The sequence below is a fragment of the Rosa rugosa genome, chromosome 5 (assembly GCF_958449725.1).
Source record: "Rosa rugosa chromosome 5, drRosRugo1.1, whole genome shotgun sequence".
In the NCBI taxonomy this organism is placed as follows: domain Eukaryota; kingdom Viridiplantae; phylum Streptophyta; class Magnoliopsida; order Rosales; family Rosaceae; genus Rosa; species Rosa rugosa.
Window position 1 is genome coordinate 9932704 of NC_084824.1, and position 11349 is coordinate 9944052.

At 38.7% G+C, this 11349-nt stretch overlaps 2 protein-coding genes across 2 annotated transcripts; one reads left to right on the plus strand and one right to left on the minus strand.

Annotated features, from left to right (window-relative positions):
* The first annotated feature begins 6791 nt into the window (after positions 1-6791).
* Positions 6792-7395, plus strand: LOC133708089 (large ribosomal subunit protein P1-like). Its single transcript, XM_062133537.1, has one exon. It carries the CDS (start codon positions 6792-6794, stop codon positions 7107-7109), a length of 318 nt encoding a protein of 105 aa, XP_061989521.1. The 3' UTR covers positions 7110-7395.
* Positions 7396-8872: 1477 nt separating this feature from the next.
* On the minus strand, positions 8873-10828 carry LOC133709089 (E3 ubiquitin-protein ligase AIRP2-like). Its single transcript, XM_062134701.1, has 5 exons — positions 10452-10828; positions 9977-10139; positions 9813-9879; positions 9436-9706; positions 8873-9278 (listed from the first exon to the last, which is right to left on the minus strand). Exons 1-5 carry the CDS (start codon positions 10529-10531, stop codon positions 9062-9064), a joined length of 798 nt encoding a protein of 265 aa, XP_061990685.1. The 5' UTR covers positions 10532-10828; the 3' UTR covers positions 8873-9061.
* Between the last annotated feature and the right edge of the window lie 521 nt (positions 10829-11349).

An 11349-nucleotide genomic window follows, 5' to 3' on the forward strand; every position in this document is an offset into this window, starting at 1 on the left:
CACTAATTTACTAATCCAAAACCTCTTCCTCTCCATAGCAAGTAGTTTCGGGGTTGCAGATGTCGAGTCGTCATGGGTGTAAAAGCGAGAGTTTCCAAAAAGACCCGAAATCCAGATCTGCTCCGTGATGTGGGTAAGTACTCGAGGTCCAAGAGGTACCACAGGCGCGGTCTCTGGGTCATCAAGGCTAAAAACGGCGATATATTCCCACACCACAACGCCAAGGCGACAGTTGCGATTATGGAGGAGCTTCATCAGCTACTTGTGGGTCAAAAAACTCCGATTACTGAGCCGGCCTCGAGTCCATTGAAGTTTGGGTCACTACATGCGGGTTCTGTCGCTCTCACAGCGGCTAATGGTTCGTCATCAATGTTGTTGGCGTCATCGAGAGGTATACAGATTTATGAAAAACCTAACTTAAATCTTAGTCCCCATGAAGTTATTTTGGGCTTGAAAAAGAATTTTGCTACTGCATTAATTATTGAAATTCATAGTGAGCACACCACTACAACGGTGGTGACTGAAGAACTTGTGTTAAATGTTGATAAAAATATTGCTGGAGGTGTTCATGGTGTTAAATTTTCTGATATTGCTGATGGTGAAGATGATAATGAGGATAAGGATGATGAAGGGGGAAATGAGTGTGTGATATTTGGGAGCTCTGCAGAGAGTTATGGTGACCATTCTTTGAGTTATAATGATGATTCTCAGAGAGTTGATGGGAAGATTGTGACAGTTGAGGGAAATGATGATTTGATGAGAGATGATAAAGATGATGAAGATAGAGAAAGAGAACAGAATGTGGAGTGTAGCTAAGTTGACGGGATGAGTGTCCATGTTTTAAGTTCTAACGGGGAGCATGAGGCTACAGGGGTTGTTGGAGATATACCGCTGGACTTCCCAGCTGTGGCAGTGAATTTGGCCGGTATCAATGAGTCTGCACATGATGTAGACCCAAATGCAAGCAATGGTTCTCAGATGGTTACTGAAATCAATGTGGGTGTACAGTTCAGTGAAGATGTGTTGATGCCTGAATATGTTCTCCCATCAGAGGTTTCTGTGAATATGATGAAAGATGAATTTTACAAAGAACAGTTGGCTCTGGTGTATCAATTTTATGGGGTATTGTGTGATGTGATTAAGCTCTATAGTCATAGTTCTTTGAACTGTAAAGCTGGAGAAGAAAATTGGTCTCTTGATGATAGGATTGGGGTAATAATGAACGGGAATGCTTTACTCTGCATGTATGCTAAGTGTAGAGTCATTAGTGATGCAATGCAGGTTTTCAGTGTCATGGTTGGGCATAATGAGGTTAATTTTACGGCTCTGATGGGTGAGTTAAAGAGGACGGAAAAAGTCGTGGAGGCTTTGGAAATGTTTAAGCTGATGTGGAGGAAAAGGATGCGTGTTGATTCTGTTTCGTTGTTTGTTGATATTGAAAGGGACCCCTTGTTTGTTGCTTTTTCACTTCCGAAGACAATTGTTAAACGCAAGCTAGTTCTGGAGAAATATGATCCTGTTACTAGAGTTGTAGAAATGAGGATAACAAGTAACGCATAACCAATTCGCCACAATTGTAGTCGGATTTTGTCTCATTTCTTAACAAGTCAGATATATGACCTTGTGTACAGTCTAGCTTGGTATTTGTGTGAGAAGCAGCAATTGTGGGGTGTAGCAGCACAGGTTTTGAGGTTGTTGGTTGAAGTTGAAGTCATGAAGAAACGAGTCCACAAGTATATCAACAGTGTATTACAAGTGACTAAAAGCATGTTGTTGTCTGCCATCGATATTGTCACTCATGATTCTCCCCATGAAACTGCCATCCTTTTCCGGAAAAAGGATATCTGGGAAGCAATTTGTAAGTTACCCATGCATCAACACATGTGGTTACGTTGCATTTCAAGTCATCTGGTAGCCTCCCACTCTGCTTCTATAAAAGAGTCTTGCTCAGGAGGTCATGAAAATCCTTTGGGCACTTGCTTCCTTATAAAACATAATAAACTTTTCATGATAGTTGTGTATCTCTGCTGCCAACTGAAGACACAACTCAATTATGATATCGCCAACATATTGGTTACAAAAAACCTTGTAGTCACTGTGTGTGGTGTATATTCTTTGATGGGACAAACAAAGTGTGTGGATTCTTTGTCAAGTATGTTGGGTGTTTGTGCCAAAGGATGTTGCGAGTTTGGTGTTAATGATCATAGTGATGGGATTCTGAGTAATGTGAACGGGCAAAAATTACACGGCCTTACAGTTAAACTTGGATTTGAGGGAGATCTTCACTTAAACAACTCATTGTTTGATATGTATGCAAGGAGTACGAACATGAAGAGTGCTGAGAAGGTTTTTGCTAGTACACATGAAGTTTTTGGGAATGTCAATTTGCTTGCAACAAGTGTCAAGTCTAGTGATATAAATAATGGTCATCAAATGTTGGATATCATCTTATGCTCAAATGTGATTCCCTGGAGTGCCATACTATGGGGCTATTTCCAGAATGAAGACCACATAGAGGTACAACAATCTCATAATATGCATGAATTAGACATTTGTTGGAACTATATAATAGCAGGTCTTTCTCTCAATTTTCAAGATAAGGAATCTTTCACTTACTTTAAGAAGATGAGGCAATATGAGATGCCTCCCACGCCATTCTCTTATGCTACTTTATTGAGTTGCTGTGCAAAGCTAGCTTCTTCATTCCAAGAGAAACAGATTACTACATTGACATTAATGAAAATTTCACCTGCCAAAGTGTTTGAAATTGAAAGTGATAGTGGGTTGGCACACAATTTGGAGAAGATGTGTTTGCTTATTGCTGGACATGAGTGGGCTGCTGATGTGATATCTTCAGATGTTCCTCTTCCTAGTGTGGATGACCTCGCAGACCAGCTTGTTGAAGTGCGTGATTTATTTGGTATAATTTTAACTACACCAACTTACCAGTTGTCGACTCCTTTTGTTACGGACGAATGGATGGTTGAAGCAGATATGATCATTAAAGCAAGGCAAGAGAGGAGATTGGTTTTTGCTGAAGTTTTGGCTCAATTCCATTTTCTTACATGTTTAAGGCCTTAGGGCATGCCTTATTTTAAGGGGGGAGGAATGTTAGAACTCTTGTTCTATAATTACATATTGTCATGGGCTAATGTGTTGAATTACTTAAGTGGGCTGTGTTTTCAGCTTGGGCTTTACATGTATATAACTGATTGGACTCGGGTCGGGTCATCAGGTAAATTAGTATGTCTAGGGATGTTTGCAGATAGAGCTATATAAGCTATCAGCCTATATTGTATGAGAATTCAGGAATGAAAAATCAGTCTTTTTATCTTCTTAGTTTCTTTATCTTTCTCTTAATTCCTTGCCTCTGCGATGTCGTTCCATGGCTACGATCCCGGGGATCGTAACAAAGGGCTTCTAATGAAGATCATGTCCAACATGAACTGCGATAGAATCCGAAACTTGTTATGAAAACGCGCGGGCATATCCATTCCCAATCAAGTAGTCATTTTAGTGAGCGTTTCAATCTTATTGCAAACGCGCTCCGTGGTCTAGAGTCACTTGACTTGGGTAAATGAAGTCCACCATGAACCTTCATGTATATTCTGTATCTAGATCCCCATAGAGATACATAGTGACCACATTCGTAAGCTGCATGATCAGTTATTTGGAAACTACCAAACTGACAGGGTAGTGGAGTGCAATGACATCCATTACGAGAGAATATATCTCATCGTAGTCAATTCCAGGGCGTTTTGTGAGAAGCCTTGCGCCATAAGGCGAGATTGCCATCTCTTTTTCTCATCATGCTTTCTAACGAAGACCCATTAGTCAATAGGTTTTATGTTAGGAGGTGTTGGCATCACTGACTCAAAAACCTTCCTCTTCATTAGAGAATCCAACTTAACCTGGATCGCATCTTTCCATTTAGGCCAAATTTCTCTACGTTGACATTCATTCATCAACGGAGCGTGGTTCGATATCAACGGACTCAACAAACTCATGCGCAACTACATCATCAATTATGATGGAGTTTCTATCCCACGTCTCATGTACACTAGTGTAATTTTCATAGAGCTCTATATTCTCAGGAATAGGTTTTGACGTTGAGGCGTCCTCCAACGATAACCATAATCCGGAAGATTCTCATGAGTTTTAGATTGTAATGGTATCGTCCCTTTGGCTGATGGATGTAAATCAGGTGTCAGTGAGGGTTTTTCATACCTAATAGATATGTGTTCAGAAGTGTCTGATCTTGCGAATGATGCTGGATCACTTGTCATGCGTATTAATTAAACATCATACTTCTTGAAATGCATTGCCCGTTGTTTTATTTTTACTAGTATAACCTGAAGTTAGAAATCAATAAAATCAAGGAACAAGGATCGAAACTGGACCAAAATGGACTGGAGAGAGATCCTTAATTACTCGAACGCACCGACAGGTTTGTCCAAATAAAAAATGTTAGTATGAAGATATTAGTAAATCACTTACTAAATATAGTTTGATCTATTACCTTAAGTAAATATAATAAGATTCTCAATCTTTGTTATTTTAGAATCACAATAAACCACATGAATCTTTATATAATCTCATTACTTAGTCTCCACGTAATACACATAATTGGTGTTAAGTAATCTTGATGGCTAGTGATGTGTTCACATTATGATTCTTACATGCATCTTTTTTTTTTTTTAGCTGAAGCAAATAAGAGGCATGCCCTTTACTTGAATTTAATAAAAGAGTAAGAAGAAAAAAAGGAACATTGGAGGGGGACCAAACCAAACCTCCCTACAAGAGCAACGAAAAGAAATAAGCTATCGTAACCGAAATTGGGGAAAACCCAATTGGTCACTCTGACAATGCGATAAAAGAAAAGATGGTGGAGTATCCCACCACACCATATTAGGAGCAGTCGTACCATAATTCGCCAAAGCATCAGCTACCTTATTACCTTCACGAAAAATATGAGATACACGAAAAGTCATTTGAGAAATCTTGAACAAACAATTGAGCCAGCTAATACGAAGTTGCCAGGGGACCAACAAAGGAGATTTAATAAAATCCAGAATAAGAGAAGAGTCCACTTCTAGCCATACGTGCTTCCAATCACGAACCCATGCCAGCTCAATTGCCTTAATCACAGCCATCACCTCTGCCGCAATGGAACTAGGAATCTCAAGATTAGAAGCAAAAGCTCCAAGAAAACGTCCCATATGATCCCTAAACACAGCCCCATAACCTCCAACCCCCTCATCATGTTTCCAAGCTCCATCAGAATTAATCTTAACCCAACCAATCAATGGGGGATGCCAATTCACCTCTATCACTCTAGGGGCACGACGCAATCTGCAATGGGCCCCAAAGGCTTTCAAAATGCGTAGATCTTGGATGGAATTATGCATGGTACCTGTTGCCAAACGACTAGCTACTTGAATATGACAAGAGATAAGACTACAAATAGTACCAACTGAAAACACCTTCCCCTCATGTCTCATTTTGTTTCTAGCATTCCATACAAACCACAATATTGAAGTGAAACAAATCAACCATAAGTCTTTAAGCTGTCCACTTCTTCCTACAACCATACCCACTTGTAAACCCTCCAAAATTGAGGGAGGAACTCCACCCAACTCAAAGAGAGAAGTAAAATGACGCCATATTGCAGCCGTAAAAGAGCAATTGGAACTTGACTAATCCAGTCACACAAGGATGGAAAATAGAAGTGTAGAAGCTGAGGCAAATCCCATGAACCATTACTAATAAAACTCGAAACCATGTCTGGAAGATCGTCCTGTAATGCAACACGGACACCGAAGAAATCACTAATGGGTCTGCCCAAGAAATTATCCCTCCAAAAAGAAATCTTATCCCCTGAACCAATTAACCATCGAGCATTAATATCTTGAACAATAACCCAAAATTGACGAATCCCAGGCCAGATAGAAGAAGAAGCATAAGAACGACGCCGAATAAACCGGTTCCGAATGAATGAGCAACCTTCAGATTGAGAAGAAAAAACCTCCCAGCAGCGCTTTAATAATAAGGAACGATTCAAGAGCACAAGTTGCTTAAGCCCTAAACCACCCTCATCAACTGGAGTACAGCATGACCGCCAGAAAACTCGCTGCCGTTTTCAATCTTCAAATATATTTATGGTTGAGATTGAGCTCAGTGCGCCTTAATACACAATGGATTGCATCTTCAGCAATTCTCTTGATGGACTCAGTTTTGGCTCTCCCACCTAGAAAACACTTTCCCTTCACTGTTAAAGCATGTGGCCTGAAAATTAACAGTACATTTTGAGTGATTGCTATGATATTCATCAACTTCTAGTCCCACCATCGATCAGTAAAATATATACATGGTGTAATACAGACATGGTTGATTAAGTACATACGGTACGTTGTCAACATTATCGACTGTTCATATACCGTAATGCTTTCTTAGGATCAAGGTAGTCAAATGTGCCTTTAGGCCTACTTCAGTTATGCGATAAATCATCTTCATCAGCGGAATTAGGAGAACGAAAACATTAAAAGGATGGGAGGATATTTAATTTGTTTTCGACACATTCTATTTGTGAAAGTAAAAAGATCACTTGCACTGCAAGAGTACCTGAGTAGGATTCTGAATATATCTAGGAGTCCGAATATATTTAGGAGTCTTATTTTATTTACATATTATAAATACCTCCTCAAGTAGAAGAAACAAACTCAGGAATAACTCATCGTATTTGTGCGTTTCTACCAAAACCATCTAAGCCGATATCCAATATGTGCAGCACAATGTCCACCGGTGAAGTCGCTTGCATCTATGCCGCCGTGATTCTTCAGGACGATGGCATCCCAATCACAGCAGAGAACATTGCTACCTTGATGAAATCTGCAAACGTGGCAGTAGAATCATACTGGCCACGCCTCTTAGCCAACTTTGCGGAGAAGATGAACCTTGAGGACCTTATTATGAATGCTGTTGGTTCGGCTCCAGCTCCAGTAGCTATGGCTGCTCCTGATGTTGGTGCTGCTACTCCTGCAGTTGAGGAAAAGAAGGAAGAACCAGAGGAAGAAAGCGATGACGACAGGATAATCGACTTGTTTAGTTAAACTTAAACTCATATCAGAACAAACTTAGAAGCTCATATCTTGATTTAAGCGATTTTATCTTCATGATTAGATTAAATTTAGGCAATTTAAGACACTGAAGTTCAAAGTTCTGTAACTTTTCCTAATGTTTAATTGATGTCTCTTTTATTTGTCAACTAAAAAATTTCTCTGCGGCTACCTTTGACAGCTGAGGTAGGAACTGTTTACTGAGAAGTCGATCTTCATATATTAGCCTCTATTGGCCTAACAAACCATTGCCCTATAGATGGAGCCTTGTTGATACACTCAATGGGATTATAAAGGCAATGGTTGCATGGATTAATTGGATTTTAATGGAATAAATAGAATAATAGATAAATTGCGTAATGGGAGGGGATTCGAGAGCTCTTTTCGTTTGTACATACCATGAACTCATGAGAGCGAGACTCAACTCTCCTCAAGCTTCAACCAAAATTTCAAACTCGTTTTGTCTGGCAGAGTCGAAGATGGAGAGTTTAATATCAGTAGCAGCAGTTTTCATAGTTTTTTTTTTTCAAATTTGTTTTGTTAATGGAAGCAGTTTATTTGCCGATGGATCTCGTTGAAAATACATACGGCAAAACTGCGAAACATGATCATCTTGGGAATTTCTGGACAAAATCAATGAGCTCCGTAAGCTAAGCCCTACAAGAAGACCCTTACATGCTCCGACAATTATAAGAAAATTATTGAGATGAACATTGAACAAGCCACGCTTTTCATGGTTGCACTGCAAGACGTCAATGGTGCTGTCCCTTTGGCTGATGAGACTCCTCTGGTACATATGTGCTCAAAAGTGTCCGATCCTGCGAAGGTGGCCGCATATACAGCAAATCCACGTGTCGTTGTACTTTTAACTGTATTATCTAAATTAATCAATAAAATCGCTTTAGCGCTTAGGTTTGTCTACTACAAAGGATGTTCAAACTTATTATGTAATAAAGCAGCACGCTTAGGTTTGTCTACTACAAAGGATGTTCAAACTGTATTGTTGTTATATGGCCCTGCTTTAAAAATACAAAGCAAAAACAAAAAACAAAAACATTGAGGGAAAAGAAACTACTTTTCTGATAATTTTCATTGCAGTGTCAAACTCGTGAATCAGGCCAGCGGCCATACCAGTTTCAATTTCATTTTGAATCATCCAAAATGATCAAAACTTTTAATTACTCCCTAGATCTGGCCCAAATTTCTGGCAAACAAACCAAAAAGGCAAGAAACCTAGCGATAAGGAATAACGAGAAACAAAATTTGTAATACAATTGTATTCAATCAGTAGTTTCATCACAGAGAAGCCCAAGGATATCGTTGCTGATCAAATCTAATCTCATTGTGAACATTATGCCTTCACTAATGAAAGTGAGTTTTTCACCAAAAGAAGCAGAGCAGCAGAATTCAAACATACTGAAGACAAAGTTCATGAGGAATTCAAACACACTGAACACAAAGTTCATGCGGAAAAGAAAACCCACTTTATTTAAATAATCTGGCTCCAACCTTTCATTTCCTGATTGTTAAGGGAGCAAACCATATATAACCACCAAAAAGGGAAGCTACATATTATGAGGCAAGCCCATAAGTAAGTTGCTGTAAGATAAAGCATCTATGAGGCAAACCCAGTTGCATCCCACACCACAAACTGTTCTACATGGAGTTCCTCATCACTGCCATTTAGCCATTGTATTAACAAGTTTTTTTTTTTTGTGCTTACTAATGGATTTGTATTTTCTGATGAAACCCAAATCTCTGAAATGAGAATTTTGATATTACTAAAGAAGCAATCTTACACTTGACTTCTAAACTTAAATAAGGATAACATAGAACTGTTATTCTGGGTAAGAATCAAATAAAAGTTCCTTACCAGATTCTATTTACATTTGACAGGAGCCTCTTTTCTTTCTGTACATCGCCTGCTCTTAATTTGTTCTTCTTTTTCAAATCAAATTAGAGTACTCATAATACACCAAGAAAAGAGCATCTGGATAGTCTTTTGGCAGGCTGTTGATGTAGAGATAGAATCGCAACAAGTCCTCCCTTGAAACCGTTTCAGTGTCAACAACGTCATCATTACAAGTGAGCACCCATAAGTCTTCTGAATTTACTCTCTTTATATTACCACGACAGAAAGGACAGGCCTCCGACTTTCTGTTCCTGCAATTGACAAAGCATAGATTGTTTTAGTAAACTAGAAACCAACAAAAGGTTTCAAGTGCAAAAAACGACTTTTGAAGACAACCACTCATGATTAATGCTATAGAGTCCACAAATGATACAGGGGACGCATTTCAATTTGAATCCTTGTACATACCAATTTCGGTAACATTTGATGCACATTTCATGACAGCAGTTAGGCAAGACCATTTTGGTGCACGGCTCTAAGCAAATCCCACACTCCTCTTCTCTCTCCAACTCAGCATTGCCAAGACTGCTATCTCCTTTAGCTATCTTTGCACTGCCAAGACTACTATCTCCTTTAGTTATCTTCTTTCCAGAAATTTTCATGCTAGGATGCTCTTCCTCAGCATCATCTAATTCCCCAAAATCCCCATGAAGCCGCTGAAGAGACGGTAAGATAACAGCTGCAGATCATTTTTCAAACAAACAAAGTTCGAATCAATTTAGTGCAGCAAATATCAATTCAACTCGTGTTACTGGCAGATTGAAGAACTGAGCTACTTAACATACAATAGAAATCCCTTATAGTTGCCTTCCTTCCATGGGTTGAAATGTTCGGCCTGCCATCTGTGTATACCTGAATCAAAAAGGGCATGCTCAAAATCCATAACAAACAAAGTAAACTCCTTTCCAACAATCATTATACACTAATAGACTAGAGAAGAGAAACCAACCTTGTAGACAAGTATATGGAAGAAATTTAGATATCTTGGAAGTAGACAAGTGCAAGAGGAATCAATCCACTGTAACAAGAGCAGGAAGAGGGGAGCCCAATGATTGTAAACCAATTTCATTTCAAAACGAACACCACCCTTGGCTCTTGGAATTGCAGCAGCTCTACACATAAACCATAATCCAAACAAATTTACAATCACTAAAAGCAAAGTATCCACCTTTCCAAGTCAATCAATAACTCAACCATGCTCCCAAAAAATCCCAAATTGACAAAATACAGTCTATAATGCACTAGACAATATGGGTTTTGCTTATTCTTGCCTCAATTAGCAAATTATAATCTTTGATCATGATTATAAGGCTTAAATTTGGACTTGGACCCAAAACACAAAACTTCCCACTTGAGAAAAAGATATGCAGGACAAACTAAAAATAGGAACCACAGCAATTAACAAGAAGTAAAGTTGTACTTACAGAGAATTGGCATGCTGTACATCAGCCTCTATAACATTCAAAGACTCCTGGTAAGAAGACTGGTAATATATCATCTCCATCACACAGAGAACCAAGAGCAGAGAGAAAGCAACAACTCGTCTCTATGTTCTAAAAAGCTTTAATCTTTCTGGGTGAAACCCACAACCCAAAACCAACAAAGCTTTAATCTTTCTGGCTGTTTTGGTCTGTGTTCAGGGAGAGCTTAATACCCAGCACCAAAGACAAGACAAACAGAAAGGCTTTGTTTCCCTAGGCTCTCTGCTTTTTATCCATCTTTAACCTCTGTGACATATAGGCGGCTGAGATTGACTGTTTTCGGTGTTGCCTGCTTTTTATGGTCCCAAATAAAAATACGTATATCATAAAAACTTGGTCTTTTTCTAAGATGATGATGATGAAGAATTGAAGATGTTTTTTTTTTTTTCTTGGGAATTTGGGGAAGGATGCCCTCGTTTAATTTAAGTTCATATCATACATGCTTTTTAAATTTCTTGGAAGGTCAAATTCGATAAAAGAAATTATATTTTGGTTGGTTTGCTATCTAATCTTGCTTTTACAAATTTGGTTCTCTTTTAATATTGCCAAAGCACCTTTTGTTTGATTTTTCTAATGAAATGGTATTTATCATTTCTGAATGGTGCATTATTTTATATGGTTTGAGCTAATTTTAGGAACAATTCCAACCTTTCAATTCAACTACTTGTTTTTTGTATGATTTTATTTGGTGGTGAGGTTCTCTTATGTGTATTACAGTACTTACCGACTCATTATACAATCATCTTGTACCACTGATCAGTATTATGTGGGTCCCACTTTTGGGCTAGTTTATCCACAGAACACATCAGGTGGAGAATCCCATAAGGAAAGCAGATATAAT

What these genes read in the sequence shown, in the direction of transcription:
- LOC133708089 (XM_062133537.1), top strand. Translation starts at nt 6,792, where the DNA reads ATGTCCACCGGTGAAGTCGCTTGCATCTATGCCGCCGTGATTCTTCAG.
- LOC133709089 (XM_062134701.1), bottom strand. Translation starts at nt 10,531, where the DNA reads ATGGAGATGATATATTACCAGTCTTCTTACCAGGAGTCTTTGAATGTT. An exon ending in GTACAGCATGCCAATTCTCT is followed by an intron (nt 10,140 to 10,451) that starts GTAAGTACAACT and finishes GTTTATGTGTAG; the next exon opens with AGCTGCTGCAATTCCAAGAG. An exon ending in AACTATAAGGGATTTCTATT is followed by an intron (nt 9,707 to 9,812) that starts GTATGTTAAGTA and finishes AATGATCTGCAG; the next exon opens with CTGTTATCTTACCGTCTCTT.